At 39.4% G+C, this 16,960-nt stretch overlaps 1 protein-coding gene and 1 non-coding gene across 8 annotated transcripts; one reads left to right on the top strand and one right to left on the bottom strand.

The window, feature by feature from the left end:
* Positions 1 to 306: 306 nt before the first annotated feature.
* On the top strand, positions 307 to 412 carry LOC115939310 (U6 spliceosomal RNA). The gene has a single exon (XR_004074149.2). It is a non-coding gene; the product is annotated as a U6 spliceosomal RNA (small nuclear RNA).
* A 9,621-nt stretch (positions 413 to 10,033) lies between these two features.
* On the bottom strand, positions 10,034 to 11,076 carry LOC145717227 (uncharacterized). Of its 7 annotated transcripts, XM_081804153.1 has the most exons (3): positions 10,918 to 11,076; positions 10,710 to 10,827; positions 10,034 to 10,634 (listed from the first exon to the last, which is right to left on the bottom strand). In XM_081804153.1, the coding sequence occupies exons 1-3, from the start codon at positions 11,057 to 11,059 to the stop codon at positions 10,319 to 10,321; spliced, it is 576 nt and encodes a 191-aa protein (XP_081660279.1). In that variant the 5' UTR covers positions 11,060 to 11,076; the 3' UTR covers positions 10,034 to 10,318. The 7 variants fall into 7 exon arrangements, with proteins under 7 accessions (XP_081660279.1, XP_081660277.1, XP_081660280.1 ...); XM_081804151.1 differs by having other exon boundaries at positions 10,034 to 10,823; positions 10,935 to 11,076; XM_081804154.1 differs by lacking the exon at positions 10,710 to 10,827 and having other exon boundaries at positions 10,034 to 10,652; positions 10,923 to 11,076.
* Positions 11,077 to 16,960: the final 5,884 nt, after the last annotated feature.

Genomic DNA, 16,960 nt, shown 5'->3' on the forward strand with positions numbered 1-16,960 from the left:
ATATATGTTAAGAAAAAAAAAAAGAAGAAGAAGGTAGCGGGAGGGGAAGAATGAAGGGGGGGAAATCGGAGGGGGAGACGAACCATGAGAGACGATGGACTGAAAAACAAACTGAGAGTTCTAGAGGGGAGGGGGGTGGGGGGATGGGTTAGCCTGGTGGTGGGTATTGAGGAGGGCACGTTCTGCATGAAGCACTGGGTGTTAATGCACAAACAATGAATCATGGAACACTACATCTAAAACTAATGATGTAATGTATGGGGATTAACATAAGAATAAAAAAATTAAAAAAAAAAAGGTGCACTAGTGTTCACTTAATACCACATATACTAAAGTTGGAACAATACAGAGAAGATTAGCATGGCCCTTGCACAACGATGACACACAAATTTGTGAAGCATTCCATATTCCTCAGAGGGCATGTACACACAGGTGCACAGGAAAGAGCTGGAGACAGAGAATGGTTAAAGTAAAACATAAACTTGGAAAATACAGAAAAATAAAAAAAAAGAACTAGTGATGCACATGACAACATGAATTTCAATATAATTATACTGAGTGAAAAGCCAGGCAAGGCAGAGTACACAATGGTAGGATTCCATTAAATTCTAGAAAATCGACACAAATTTATAGTGACAGTGGATTGGTAGTTCCCTGGGGGAGGGGAGGGGATGGGAAAGAATTACAAAGGGGGTGATAGATGTTCATTACCTTGATGGTGGTGTATATTTCATCAGTATATATCAAAACATCAAATTCTGTACTTTAAGTGCAATTTTTGTATGTCAATTGTACCTTAATAAAGCTGAGAAGAAAAGAAAAAATAATGGAAGTATCAGTCATAATTTTTTTTGTTGACTCAGAGAAGGTAGAGGAGATAGAGTGGAGAAGACAGGATAACAGCTAAATTATTGGAATATACCTTGTTCTGTAGGTTTGACTTTGGACTCATGTCAATATTTTACATGGTTATAAAACAAAATTAAAAATTTTTAAATCTCAGGGGTGCCTGGGTGGCTCAGTCGTTAAGCGTCTGCCTTCGGCTCAGGTCATGATCCCAGGGTCCTGGGATCGAGTCCCACATCGGGCTCCCTGCTCGGCAGGAAGCCTGCTTCTCGCTCTCCCACTCCCCCTGCTTGTGTTCCTGCTCTTGCTATCTCTCTCTCTGTCAAATAAATAAATAAAATCTTTAAAAAAAATTTTTTTTAAATCTCAAAATCATTAGAACAACAATAATAACAAAAGAACCTAACTGTATATTTATGCATAAAAAGCAACTATTCCAAGATCAAAAATATGTAAAACAACTGAAAAAGTCTTAAGTTTGTTTTCAGTAACTGTATTGTTGTTAGTATTGTTAATGTTATCCTGAGACTGTTGGACAAACATTATAGAATAAAGAAAATGAGTAAATACATTGTTATCACTGAGACATTTTTGGCAGAGGAGAAATGAGATTTATAAGATATATGAGGTTAAATAAAAGCCCTGTAGTTCTCACTAGAAACTCATGACGTGGTTTACCACTTAAATACCTATTTTCTAGTTGTGAATGCTGAAAAAGCTAGAAGAAAGTGATTTAGTAGTAATGAACATCTGCATATTTCAAATTGTGGTCTCAAATATTGTTTCCTCCTGAAAGGAACTGGGGCTCCTCAGAGAAATGGCTGATTAGAAGTCTAGGGAAGGAAGTGTATAAACGAGTCTGCAATATCCTGTTATATGAAAAAGCAAGGAATTTTCAGAGTGCTAGATTTATGTTGAAAGGTCTTGGAGGCCAACTTGAAGTTGCTTATTTGAACATCAGTAGAGGGATATGAACTGGAATGGGTTGATTCACCATCAAGTATATTGAAATCCATGAGTTCATATTAATGCAAAATTTAAAAAAACAAACTCTTTCGTCATCCTTGGGGGATGCAAACTGGTAAATAAAGGGAAAGAATCAAACATTTATTTTGCCTTTCCTGTACATAATATTTCTCTGGATTACTAAATGTTGATGAGGTGAAGTTTCTCTTTATGGAATTATCCCAGCTAATAAATAGCAGGGAGTGGAATAATAGAATTGCAATATCATGATTTTGCTATGCCTAAATGAAGTAATGGTCCTAGGAGATGATCATCAACAGCTGATAACATCAAAAAAGGGAGACAACTGGACAATATGGGCCTCCTGATGAAAAAGCACACCACTATCTCTGAAGCAGTCTTTGGGTCCTACAGATCTTTTGGGATATAGTCTCCCATTAACAGGTTCAGCCATTCTCTGGGTTAGCTGTGTATCTTAACCGTAGTTATTGGTCTGTGACAAAGGGAGGTGGGAGAAGGTAGTGAGAGGGGCTTGTGTTGTCTGTTTTTTAAGACTGAAGCTTCTGCATCATCTTCACGAATGGAGGTGGCACTAAATGTCAGCAAAGAAATCAGATTACTTCTGCAAGCCCAGAGGGTTCAGGGAAATTTGGGGACACAAGATCTTCAAGTGCATCAATCTAGACGTCTCCATCTCATATCTCAGGGTTCCCTTCTCTACCTTGGCATGGCAGAACTACCTAGGCTGAATGAACAACCACCTCTGGAGCTCTGCTCCTCCTCTGATGAAGTCCTAGCCTTGGTCCTCAGCTTTATTTACCCTTTATGAGAGTCAATTTCTATGCTGCCAGTGAAACCTCTGACTTTTACATTTGTCCTTTAATCTCTGATTTATCACCCTCAGCCTTTCATTATGTTTTCCCAAATCATCAATTGCTCCCAGGTACATTCAATTTCATTTTCCTTATAATTACTATTAACTGCTTTCACAGATATATAATATGGAAAAGATGTCCCAGGGAGCATTAATTGCTTACAGGTTTTCCAAAAAAGTTTTTCTCAGATTTTTATCCATGAATTCCCAAGAATATCTGTTTTATCTAAGAACTTAAAACTGCCAGTGAAACCGAAGCTGTGACTAATGTGGACTCTCCCTCTTTTGTAAAATTGACAAAGCCATATTGTCTGTGCTACACATATAGGTAAAATATAGTTGTCCAGACTGTACAGAAAATCTTTTTTTAAATTTTTTATTTTATTTTTTAATTTAAATTCAATTAGTTAACATATAATGTATTATTGGTTTCAGAGGTAGAGGTCAGTGACTCATCAGTCTTATATATTACCCAGTGACTGCATTGAAAATCGTATAGAAGAGTACCATCACACTGAATTTTCATACAAGAAAATGGTGGTTTATTTTGGCATAGAGTTTATAACATAGGAAAATTTGGGGAATAAGAATTATAAAAGAGGATCCACTGGACAATTAAGAGAGAGACTATAAAAATCTGTAATGTAGAAATACTGAAATCAAACTTCAACTCCGTGAGCTTGATGAGCTGGTGCCTCAAAATTAAGGAAAATTTGGGAGAATTGGTCAATACAACATTGTAGTTGGTGTGTTGTAAGAAAATTCACACTTGGATGAAAGGGAGAGGTGCAGAAGTAGAATTTGGACTGAGGCCAGAATGTGCTCACAGAGTCAGTGGGACTGTGATGGGCTCATTGGAATCATGAGACGGAACTCAGTTGAGCAACATTAACCCCACGTCCTGTGTCCTAAAGGTTGGCACAAAAAGAGTCTATATCTGAGGGGCAGAGGTAAATGGAGATGGTGGTCACAGGGCAGGGGGCTCAGCAGCAAGAGGAGGCACAGCACATGGGACGGGGGCAGGTGGAGATGACACAGGTGGGGCGATAGCAAGTGGTATGGCAGGAGACCCGGCCACAGACTGGGCGCAGGCAGCAGGAGGGGCAGCAGCAGGAGGGGCGGCAGCAGCTGGAGCCACAGCAGGAGGGGCGGCAGCAGCTAGAAATGCAGCAGCTGGGCCTGCAGCAGCTGGAGCCACAGCAGCTGGAACCACAGCAGGAGGGGTGGCAGCAGGTGGTCTGGCAGCAGGTGGGGCGGCAGCAGCTAGGGATGCAGCAACTGGGCCTGCAGCAGCTGGAGCCACAGCAGGAGGGGCGGGAGCAGCTAGAAATGCAGCAGCTGGGCCTGCAGCAGCTGGAGCCACAGCAGCTGGGACCACAGCAGGAGGGGCGGCAGCAACTGGACACGCAGCAGCTGGGGCGGCAGCAGGTGGTCCTGCAGCAGGTGGTCTGGCAGCAGCTGGGGCGGCAGCAGGTCTCCTGGCCATAGCCCTGGTCAGAGCAGACGGAGCCACAACAGGAGTCGACCATGGTGTCAGTGGAAGGAGTGGGGTTCCACAAGTGGGTATAAGTGGGTTTCCACGTGGTTTCTTGAATTTGAATGTCTCCTTTCCTCTGTCCCCTTTTATACTCTGCTGAGTAGCTGATGTTACCATGAGGAACACTTGTTGTTATTCCTGCCAGGAAACAATTAGTGTTACTAAGTCAATAATTATGTTTATCAGGTTAAATATGCCAGTATCTAAGAAAAACATCATTTCCCTTTTTCTGCAGCGTGTGATTCATTGAACCACTTTCCCATTTTTTTCCTAACGTATTTTGTAAGTTGGAGCTGTCATATGATATTCTATTACCGACTTTTTCTGTGTGTCCCATTTTTGTGTATGACTCCAATGATCATATTTTATTTTAATTCTAGTATAGTTAACATACAGTGTTACATTAGTTTCTGGTGTACGATATAGTGATTCAACAGTTCTATACATCACCCAGGGCTCATCACAAGTGCACTCCTTAATCCCCATCACCTATTTCATCCAGTGATGAGTCTTTCCTCCTATTTCCTTATCAGTACTCCACCTGACAGTAGCATGCATTTTTCCACTTTGACCAGAGAGAGAGAGAGGATTGTCATTGTGATAACCATCCTCAAAATATGATTATGGATTTCATTTTTTATTTTCCATGATCATATTTTGAGGATGGCTATTACAGTGCCACGTCTCTCTCCCTCACCTTTTCTTTCCTTTTCTTTCTCTCTTTCTCTCTTTCTTTCTCAATGTGGGAAAATGCATGCTACTGTCAGGTGGAGTGCTGATAAGGAAATAGGAAAGATTCATCACTGGGATTACTTGGATGGGGAGGACTGGACTGTGTTTCCTGGATGATTGGAGAGTTAGAGGGTCACAAATGGCGTTCTAAACTCATTGTGATGACTCTACGTCAAGATGTAGCTTTGACTCATTCCTTTTTGATGAAAGAACCATTTTCAGAAATGAACTTTTTCCTTCAGGAATCTTTTCCACATATAGTATGCCAAAGTTGAGCAAGTTTGATCTTTCTTTTGATTGGCCAACTTATGTAATAGATTCTGCATTATATAGAAGGTTTTACTTAAAGCATCTTTTTCTTGTGCTCTTTCCATAATTCAAATTCAAGTCCTTCTGCTTAAAGAAGATGTAGACAGATAAGCCTTGTTGTTTGTATAGGCACTTAACTCTGGTATATTGAAAGGCAAGATTTTGGCAAATATTCAAAGCATCAAAGAATTAGTGTCCAAAACAAGCATTATGTATTTAAGGCTCATGTACTTACAGTGAAAAATGAGATACTACAGATACTGTTTGTGCTTGCCATGTGCCAGTTAGTCTGCTGAATGCTTTGTAATTTGTGTTGATTTTTCTTCTTAAAGAACCCATGAGGTACTCATTATTCTCTAAGAGTTCACATAGAGGAGTGTTAGGTAGCTAATCCTATGAAGTGTATCCCTTTGATTGTGCTGTTACATCTCCTTAGAGCCTTAGAAAGTTCATTCTCCCACATCAACTCAGCAATTCCTTATTCTCTTTTTAAGTTCCAGCCCAGAGGGCTCCCTCCTCCCTTTTGTTTTCCTTGACATTTCTCCTTCTTCTTCTTCTTCTTCTTCTTCGTCTTCTTCTTCGTCGTCGTCTTCGTCTTCTTCTTCTTCTCCTCCTCCTCCTTCTCCTTCTCCTCCTTCTCCTTTTCCTCCTTCTCCTTCTCCTCCTTCTCCTCCTCCTCCTTCTCCTCCTCCTTCTCCTTCTTCTCCTCCTTCTTCTCCTTTTTCTCCTTCTCCTCCTCCTCCTTCTCCTCCTTCTCCTTCTCCTTCTTCTCCTTCTCCTTCTTCTCCTTCTCCTTCTTCTCCTTCTCCTTCTTCTCCTTCTCCTCCTTCTTCTTCTCCTCCTTCTTCTCTCTTCTTTTTTAAACCTTATCTGCTCCTCCTCATCTGTGTTGATATCACATTGTGGAACACTCAAACTTCTCACATCTACTGTAACCTGAATGTGATTATCTGTCTCCAGCTGGATAGAGACACCTGAGGTGAACACTTGAACCTTATAGTATTTTCATCATGCATGGAACAGAGCACGTCATCAGTGACTTTTTAAAAAAATACTTTCTAGGAATCACTTTTTAAATTTAAATGTTGTTTTGCAATTACATACTTATGCTCCCAAAATAAATTCTACAAAGTGAGGCATGTTTAAGGAAATCTTGCTATTTCTATTCCTTCGCTCCCCCACAGAGAATCATTTTTATAATGTAAGGTTTTCCCTCCCACTGCTATTTTAAATATAAGTGTGTTTGCATTTGCACAGTTGTATCTCCTTTGTTTCTTAGGTAAATGGTTGTACACTAGATACACTTTACTCCAATTTGCTTTGCTTCACCTAACAATTTATCCCAGAGTTATGTTATTTCACAGTAGTATAGTTCAGATATTCATTTCATTTTTAGCCACAAAATGTCCTATTCTGTTGTCGTAATATGATTTATTTAGCTAGCTCCCTATTGATGGACATTTGGGTTGTGTTCAGGCTTTCACTATTAAAAATAATACTGTGCACTTGAAAAGAAGTATCTTTTTTAACTTGGGGGTTGTGAATTTGATCCATATCTGCAAGATCTACCTTATTAATTTTGTGTAGTTATTTTGTATTCTTATTAATTTTTCTTCACATGTTCTTTCTTTAAGTACACAGTATGTTAGACTTTGATTTTGGCTTGTGTCTTTTTATTCTTGCATCACCGTTTGTTTCTGAAGTTTAACTTTGTAGTTACATTTTCACTGTAGCCTTTACTATAATAAAGTGTCCCACTTTGTGTCCTTAATGCTTTTTGGTAAAAACCTAACTTGTTTGGTATAAAAATTGTGACTTCTGCTTTATTTTATTTGCATTTTCTATGATATGTCTTTAGACTTTTACTTTTAACCTTCTGAAACCTGTTGTTTTAGTTGTATCTCTTGTACACAGCAGTGTTGGGTTTTTATTTTTTAGCCAATCTGAAAATCTTTTTCTTTTTACAGGTGAGTTGAGCCTATTACATGTATTGGTATGGTTAATTGATCAATATGTTTGACTTTAGTTATGTAATTTTTATTATATATGTAGTTTGTTATATGTGTATCATAATGAATAGTGACATATAATATATAATGAATAGTGTCATACAACATATAGTGAGTTATGCATATGTAATATATATGTTAAATACCTACATCTCTACCTCTATTTCTCTATCTTTACCTCTAATCCTTCATTGCTTTATTCTCTCTCTTCCTCAGTATGTCTTTGATATTTAGCAAGGTTTGTATTTTATACTAACAGTTACCTTTAGAAAAACATTTGTATATAATACTCTACGAGACTGATTTTCTGGCTGCTGTCACTTGATTCTCTATTTTAAGGAATATTGAAATGACTTAGTTACTTCTTCATCCCCCACTGCTTCAGCATTAGATCTGTTACTACCTAGGCAATTAGCAACATTTTTCTACTTTATGTATTCTCCTTCCTTTTCCTCTGGTTTTGTTTTGTTTTGTTTTAAAATTGTACTATATCTACGTGGTCAGTCTTTGGCCATCAGATATCATACTCCCTCTTGCCTGTTCATCATTCATTCTTATTTCTACAGATAAGAAGTATGTATTTCTCATATATATTCAGCCCAGAATATATTTATATATCACCCTCTGCTAGTCTTCATGTAGATGTCCCTCCAATATCTTCAGTCATCTTGTTTGTTTAAAGCTCATTCACTAACAAATGCCTTAGGATAGGCCCACAGGGAGAATATTCCCTGAGGTCTGTCATGTTCACAGTAGTTTATTTGTGGCATGGAGTTTGGTTTGGCTGGATATAAATCCTGGGATCACATTTTCTTTCCTTGAATGTCTTAAGAATGTTACTTTATTATCTTCTGACATGAAGTGTTGCCATCAAAATGTGTGAACACTATCCTGTTTCTTTTTCCTTTTAACTGACATGGATATTTTGCCTAGATATTCAAATGATTTTTTTCTTTAAAACCCAGTAGTTTTATATCATCATAATATAATGTAGTATTATATGTTATATATTTATTGTTATTATGCCTCAGTTTTTACCACCATGGGCTGATTTATCCGGGTATATACAACTATTCCTTTATTTGAATTATAGTTCTTAGTATATTTCATTGCTTTGTTTCTCCCTTTGGGATATCTATTACATATATTCTCTACCTATTTTCTATGTCACTTTTCCCTTTCTTTGTTTCATTTTTCAAGATTGCTTTAGAAATTCTAGGTTCTTTGCTTCTAAGCATCTACTAAAAAGTCTTCTGAGATTTTTGATTGGGATTACATTGAATCTTTAGATAGACTGCAGGAGAATTGACATTTTAACACTAAACCTCCTTCCAATCCAGGGACATGGCATACATCTCCATTTATCTAGACCTTCTCTAATTTCTCTTTGTAAAATTTTGCAGCTGTGGAGGCAGAGCTCTTCCATGTTTTTGTTGCCTTTTTCCCTCAACATCCTATGTTTTTGATGCTTTTGAAAACAGAATTGCTCTTAATTTTAATTAAATAATTGTTGATAGTATATAAAATACAATTAAGAAATAAAATTAATTTATAATGATATAAATCTCACGTCCTTGTCAAATTCACTTACTAGTTTCAGGAGTTGTAGTGTGGGAGCCCCACCTTCTGTTAGTTCTCACCCCAAGTGAGTAATTGATGATTTAGCTCCATTCTGTTCCTCATCAATGAAGGTGTCCCTACCTCCCTCTCCTAACTTGGCGACCTTATGGTGGCTCTAGGGTTGAAGGGTGGGGTACGTCATTAGTAAAACTGTCCTTTTGGCAACGATGTCGCCATATGTATCACAGATACTTTCATCTAAAGGGGGGTTTTAAAGCTCAGTCTTATTCATACAAGTAAAAGCACAGAGAAAAAATATTGTGTAGAAACCTGAGTGGACAAATATATAGAAAAACATTTAAAAGTAAATAAACTCTACTAGAATATCTGCTCCATTACTATGGAGAGCTTTCTGTGTGTTGGTCTCTGCTGCTACTCTAGTACCTTTAACAGTGCCTCCCATGTAATAAATGTTCAATAAATATCATTTGGATGAGTGAATGAAGAAATTGGCATTTGGGAGGGTCAGTGAAAGCAGACCCACTTTTCAGTGAAAACAATGGGTCCCCGTTTTCCCATGGAAGCAATTGACAGGAACTCAGGAATACCCTCTTATGTGGTCATGCAGTCTACAGTTTATCCCAGTTTCCACCAAACACATCATCTTATCAAGGGCATGCTTTACTCATCTAGGCTATCTACCTGTCCCTTGAATGTATGAGGATCTGAAACTCTCTATCAACAGAAAAAAATGAGACCTGACTGAGGCCCTGTTGCAAATAGAGTCGGAATCAGTGCATATTTGATTTGTTGCGTGGATGACATCAGTGTCATTGAGTACAAGCCTGAATACAAACTTGTAGACTGTGCTGAACAATACATTGCATAACTATGGTGGCTGGTGTGATGCATGAAACATGTATTGTGTTCTTTTTGCCTTTATATACCTACAGTCTTCCAAACGTCTACTTTTCACTCTCTTGTTTATTTTCCTAGGGCAGGTTCATAGTGTTAGGTGATTTGCCCATGAAATAAGGAGGCACGTAGGAAAGAATCAGGCAGTGAATAATGGAATCTGACTATTATTGAGAAGTGACAAGACCATGTGTGTATCCTGCAGGTGTAGGTCAAATACACTTGCCTACCAGCTGAAGACAAAATCTTAATGGAGCAACAATCACACTGAATTGTTAATGCAGGGAAGTAACTTTATTTTGGTACAAAAATATATCAGGTTACAGAAAAGGCCTATAAAAGGGAAGTTAGGAGAATGATTTCACCAATTGTCAGGTCGAAGGGTAAAATCTGTTACTGTATAAGTGCTCCGCGCCATATCCATCTTCTTCAACAGCATGATTGGTTTCCTCAGTGGAATTAAGGCCCAATTCAGTTGAGCAACATCATTTCCACTCCATGTGTTCTAAAAGGAGGGTCTACAAATGTGGGGCAGAGGTAAACAGAGACGGTGGTCACAGGGCAGGGGGCTCAGCAGCAAGAGGAGGCACAGCACACGGGACGGGGGCAGGTGGAGATGACACAGATGGGGCGATAGCAAGTGGTGTGGCAGGAGACCCGGCCACAGACTGGGCGCAGGCAGCAGGAGGGGCAGCAGCAGGAGGGGCGGCAGCAGCTGGAACCACAGCAGGAGGGGTGGCAGCAGGTGGTCTGGCAGCAGGTGGGGCGGCAGCAGCTAGGAATGCAGCAACTGGGCCTGCAGCAGCTGGAGCCACAGCAGGAGGGGCGGCAGCAGCTAGAAATGCAGCAGCTGGGCCTGCAGCAGCTGGAGCCACAGCAGCTGGGACCACAGCAGGAGGGGCGGTAGCAGCTGGAACCACAGCAGGAGGGGCGGTAGCAGCTGGGGCGGCAGCAGGTGGTCTGGCAGCAGCTGGGCGTGCAGCAGCTGGAGCCACAGCAGGAGGGGCGGCAGCAACTGGACACACAGCAGGAGGGGCGGCAGCAGGAGGGGCGGCAGCAGCTGGAGCCACAGCAGCTGGAACCACAGCAGGAGGGGCGGTAGCAGCTAGAAATGCAGCAGGAGGGGCGGCAGCAGCTGGAGCCATAGGAGTTGGAGCCATAGCAGGAGGGGCGGCAGCAACTGGACACACAGCAGCTGGGGCGGCAGCAGGTGGTCCTGCAGCAGGTGGTCTGGCAGCAGCTGGGGCGGCAGCAGGTCTCCTGGCCACAGCCCTGGTCAGAGCAGACAGAGCCACAACAGGAGTCGACCATGGTGTCAGAGGGTGGAGGTTCTGATATTAGTAAGAGAGTGAGCTTAGTGAATTTGAAAATCCCTCTGCTGCTTGTCCTCTTTTATACTCTGCTGAAGCTGCTATGTTCTTGTCCTGGACAATTTCCTAGTTTTCTTTTCCTAAAGAAATATTAGTCATTAAATTAGATCACTGTGTTTTTCTGGTTAAATATTTTCAAATGAAGAAAAATAAGATTTCCTTTTCCTGGTGTGTTAAGATTTCCAATCTGGTCATTCTCAAAATTGTCTTTTCCATTTTCTTGTTTGTCTTTTAAAAGGGCCTATCACATGGGTTCAGTCACTGATGTTTACCTGTGATCTGTGTATCACTCCATGATACTGTTTGGATAAATTATTCACATGATGCCAAGGTCTCTTTTGATGTCAAAAGAGAGATAGAATTATAGTAGGGAATAGAAAAAAGTTCATCTTTATGAGTTACCTGTATGCTATGAGGAAGACAGACCCTATCTGTGAGTCACAAATACTCATTAGAGAATAGACTCTGGCTGTTTCAAAGTATGTGCTAAGTATTATTTCCTGTGTTCAATTTGAAACTGTTAGCAACAACTCATTGTATGTAAATATTAAAAGGTATTTATTTGGGGCCTCTTTGAAGGGATTCTCACTGGTCCAGTATGGAACAACTTGAACAGCAAAATGAATAGTGGTAGTAATGGATTTTAACCCATTAAAAAAAAGAACTCATGAGTCCATATTGAGACTAATTAAAGAAATGAAAAAGATGAGAAAGTTATCCATGGTAGTAGAATGTCAACTAATAAATGTAGAAGGAAAAACTGAGTCACAAAATCACCGTTTACAACCCTCATAATAAAACTCAATTCAGGTAAATATCATCAATGGATGCTACAGCTAATAGGTGAAAGTTTGTTGAGGGACAGGATATTTGCACACCTTTAAAATATTTCCTCATCAGGGGGCACCTGGGTGGTGGCTCAGTCGTTAAGTGTCTGCCTTCAGCTCAGGTCATGATCCTGGGGTCCTGGGATCGGGCTCCCTGCTCAGCAGGAAGCCTGCTTCTCTCTGTCCCTCTGCCACTCCCCCTGGTTGTGCTCTCTTTCTGTCTCTCTCTCTCTGACAAATAAATAAATAAAATCTTTTAAAAAATAGAATATTTCCTCATCAGTTATTTATTAATTTCTAAGGGAAAAATGCTAACTTTACTGTGGAGAAACTTGAGAAAAAAACCTTAACCAGTGTTAGCATCATTAATAATAGGACCAACGGATATGTGTCTCCCTAAGTCACACACTGAAAGGACACATCACCTATGTAGTATTCCTGTCAAAATGCACCACCCAAATCAAATCATGAGGGATTCAGACAAATCCATACTAAGGAATATTCCACGTAATGATTTCTCTTTAAAAATGTCAGAATCACCAAATATAAAGACAAACCAAGGAAGTGTTTCAGATTTAAGGAGACTAAAGAGACACAATATCTAAATGCAATTCATGAATGTGGGTAAAAATTTCTCTATAGGATATTCTTGGTACAACTGGCAGCATGCAGATATTAAATGTATATTAAGGGATAGTAATGTATCAACATTTAATTGATATGTGTACTCTGGTTATGCAAGAAAATGTCCTTAGTCTTAGGATTTTAAGTTTATATATTTAAATCTTTGTGTCTATATCATATCTACCTACCTACCTACCTATAGCTGTCTATTGGAAAGAAACAAATGTCGCAAAATGTTGAATCTAGATGAAAGCTATATGGCATAAAGGGGGTCTTCATATTACTATTCTGTAAGTTTGACATTTTTTTCAAAGGTTAGGATTGAAAGAATCTTTTTCTTCAGTGTTAGTATATTAAGAGGGAGTAATTAGTATCTTTTGGGAGAAATACTAATATATAACAAATTTTACTTTATAGGAGCTTCTGTAATAACCTTTTTTTATATTTCTAACTAGTGCAATAAATCTTTCATTTTCTTGGGACCTTGGAAATATAGCACTCTTGGTAACATTGCTGATTGATTGTACAAGCAAATAGAAATGCTTGAAAAGTATTTTAATTACATGGCTGAATTTGAAAAAAGAAAAGAAAAATTCTCATTTTCCAGAAATGAAAAGAGAACTCAAACTGTAAACAGTAGCTGATGTCCTAGGGCCTATGGAATTTGTTGGTGTCTAGTTATAGGCTTTCAGAATCGGAGGTTGGTAGTTAATACCCAGGCAGGTGCAAGAAATGGGACCTCAAGCTGTCACAATGCAGGATCCAAGAAGGGAGAACTCTTCCTAGAGTTTGCACGTCTAACGTGGCACCTTGTAAGATGGGGACAAGAAAACCGTATCTGCCCACAAGGGATTTTACATGGTAATCAAGGCTCCTGCGAGCATCTCAGCCACAGCAACACTAGCAAGCTTTCTAATTTATACTATATGCATACTGAAGGAATCTTTGAGATTTGTGCAAAGTGTTACAAAACAGTGAATGTCCTTGGAATCATCAGAAACAAAAGCAAAAATCGTAGCACAAAGAAATAACTGTTATAAAAGAATATATAAGAATATATATAGAATATTAAAGAACTCAAAATAAAAAAGCACTAACCACAAGGAAAAGAAACCACACATAGGCTGAATGGGATGTCCACAGGGGAAAATGTTCTAAAATACTCAAGAGCATAATCCACCATGAATAGCATAGTAGATACAAGAAAAGAAAATATAACCTCAAGAATTGAGATAATTGAAAATTCTGAAGACTGTAAATAAATTGGAGTTCAAAGAGGCTCTTTAATCTTTGGCTTGATGTTTCCATCACTTTTGTTAAATTGTCCATCAGGTATCTCTTTGTTTATAGCTTCTTCCCTGTTGTCTTTTCCTGGGACTCAAGTTTATGTGTACGTTTGATCTTTCACTTTGTTCCATGTGTATCTCATGCTCTTGTCTGTATTTTTTTTAAAACTTTTTCCTCTTTGTATTTTAATGTGGATATTTTCTACTTCCAGTGTGTTCTTTCTCTCTTCTGTCCAATCTGCTAAACCCCTTTATTGAGTTCTGAATTTCAGGATTTGAGTTTTTCAGTTCTAGGATTTTCACTAGACTTCTGTTTTCATTTTTGTTTTTACATATTCTGATTCTCTGATGAAATTTGCCATTTCTCATCTATTACTTTAAACATATTAATCATAGTTATTTTAAGGTTAGTTGTAATACTTTACATGGATCATCTCTGAATCTATTTCTACTGTCTTTTCCTTGGTCCTAGTAATTTGGACCTTTTTTCTTCCGGCATATCTGTTTTTAATTGAATACCAGACATTATATGTGAAAAACTAGAGAGGCTTGAGGTGATTTTATCTTCCACCTTAAAGGATTTAATTTTCTTCTTAGACTCTGGGACCCTTAATCCTGCCTGCATAGAATAATTCCCAGTGCTTAAAATCAATTGTTCTCTTAATTTTCTCCAGTTCTTATAGTCATCCTCATTGAGAGCTACTTCATCATTGCTGGATGTGGAATTCTGCCCTTTGACTTTTTTCAAGTTGTCACTCTCTTTTGGACGGTGTGCTCTATTACTTGCCTTTCCTCTGACTATTCCTTTCTAGTGCCTGTGCTTGCTTTTGTTCTTCCTTCAGCTTTCCCATAGTTCAGGTCATAGATGTCTGCTCTGTAGATAACTTCCTATGACCCAGGAAACCACCTGCAGGCCCGCAGCATTAAAACCCATTTTAGATTTGTAAGCCCCTCTCTCACATACTGTAGTTGGCAGCCTCTACGATGACTGCTGGTGATCCCTGCCTCCTGGTACTCATGTCCTTGTGTGATCCCCTCCCCTTGAGTGTGAGCTAGACATGGTGATTCATTTGGAAAATAATGGAATACAGCAGTACTGAGAATATGTCACTCTCAAGATTAGGTTATTATAAGCTTGTGGCTTCCATCTTGGGTTTTCTTGCTACTTTTCTCACTTTTTTAGATTACTTGCTCTGGGGGGAGCCAACTGGCATGTTGCATGAACAGCCCACATGGTGAGGAACTGAAGCCTCCTGCCAGCAGCCATGTGAGTGAGCTTGGAAGTGGATTTTTCTGCCTTCATACAAATGCAGCTCTGGTCAACAGACTTGCAGGCAATCTCAGGAGAGAGCCAGACTTGCCACTTCTGGATTGCTAACCCTCAGAAAGTATGTGAGATAATAAATGTTTGTTGTTTAAGCTGCCAAATTTTGGGATAACTTGTTACACAACTGTAGATAACTAATATACATACCAGTTCCATGTGTGTGAAATTCTTCTGGATTTTCCATAAAGACAATCATATTATCTGCAAATAATGACAGGGTGTTTTTTGTTGTTATTGTTGTTTTCTTTCCATTTCTTCCACTTACATTCTTTTTCTTTAAATTTTTCTTTATTGTGAAAAAGTACTGATAGAGCCCCTCCCCCTCAAAAAAAACCAAAATACAACCAAAAGTTTTTATGCTCAAGCCAACTGAAGGTGCAACTCATTCTCATCTACAATCTCAGATCTATTAGGAGTTCTGTGCCTTGAGTGGGGTTGAAAAATAATGTCCCTAGGCAAGTAAAATTAATTTATGGAGTTAAACACAATCATGAGTCAGTCCCACTATATTACTTATTAGCTCTGCAACTCTCAGAGTATGCATTTATTACAAAGCTTGCTAAATGTTTCTCCTGCTTTCACTAGCATGAATTCATCAGAAATTTATTTGTACCTTTTTTTAAAAAAAATTTTTTATTGTTAATCACCATACATTACATCATTAGTTTTTTTTTTTTTTAAAGATTTTATTTATTTATTTGAGACAGAGAGAATGAGAGAGAGAGAGAGCACATGAGAGGGGGGAGGGTCAGAGGGAGAAGCAGACTCCCTGCCGAGCAGGAAGCCCGATGCGGGACTCGATCCCGGGACTCCAGGATCATGACCTGAGCCAAAGGCAGTCGCTTAACCAACTGAACCACCCAGGTGCCCTACATCATTAGTTTTTGATGTAGTGTTCCATGATTCATTGTTTGTGCATAACACCCAGTGCTCCATGCAAAACGTGCTCTGTTTAATACCCATCACCAGGCTAACCCATCCTCCCACCCCCCTCCTGTCTAGAACCTTCAGTTTGTTTTTCAGAGTCCATCGTCTCTCATGGTTCGTCTCCCCTTCCGATTCCTCACCCCCTTCATTCTTCCCTTCCTGCTATCTTCTTTTTTTTTTTTTTTCTTAACATATATTGCATTATTTGTTTCAGAGGTACACATCTGTGATTCAGCAGTCTTGCACAATTCACAGCACTCACCATAGCACATACCCTCCCCAGTATCTATCACCCAGTCACCCCATCCCTCCCACGCCACCCCCCACTCCAGCGACCCTCCGCTTGTTTCCTGAGATTAAGAATTCCTCATATCAGTGAGGTCATACATGTCCTTCTCTGATTGACTTATTTCGCTCAGCATAATACCCTCCAGTTCTATCCAATCGTTGCAAATGGCAAGATTTCATTCCTTTTGATGGCTGCATAATATTCCATTGTATATATATACCACATCTTCTTTATCCATTCATCTGTCGATGGACATCTTGGCTCTTTCCACAGTTTGGCTAGGTGGACATTGCTGCTATAAACATCGGGGTGCACATACCCCTTCGCATCCCTACATTTGTATCTTTGGGGTAAATACCCAGTAGTGCAATTGCTGGATCATATGGTAGCTCTATTTTCAACTTTCTGAGGAACCTCCATACTGTTCTCCAGAGTGGTTGCACCAGCTTGCATTCCCACCAACAGTGTCGGAGGGTTCCCCTTTCTCCGCATCCCCGCCAACATCTGTCGTTTCCTGACTTGTTAATTTTAGCCATTCTGACTGGTGTGAGGTGGTATATCA

The sequence above is a fragment of the Leptonychotes weddellii genome, chromosome 15, assembly GCF_054177405.1.
Source record: "Leptonychotes weddellii isolate Sample4059 chromosome 15, ASM5417740v2, whole genome shotgun sequence".
Classification (NCBI taxonomy): Eukaryota; Metazoa; Chordata; class Mammalia; order Carnivora; family Phocidae; genus Leptonychotes; species Leptonychotes weddellii.

Excerpts from the sequence above, each read along its gene's own strand:
- LOC145717227 (XM_081804148.1), bottom strand. The coding sequence starts at position 11,059 with ATGGTCGACTCCTGTTGTGGCTCTGTCTGCTCTGACCAGGGCTGTGGC. Across the intron at positions 10,848-10,922 it reads TGCTGTGTGTCCAGTTGCTG|CCGCCCCTCCTGCTGTGGTT; the intron begins CCGCCCCTCCTG and ends TTCTAGCTGCTA.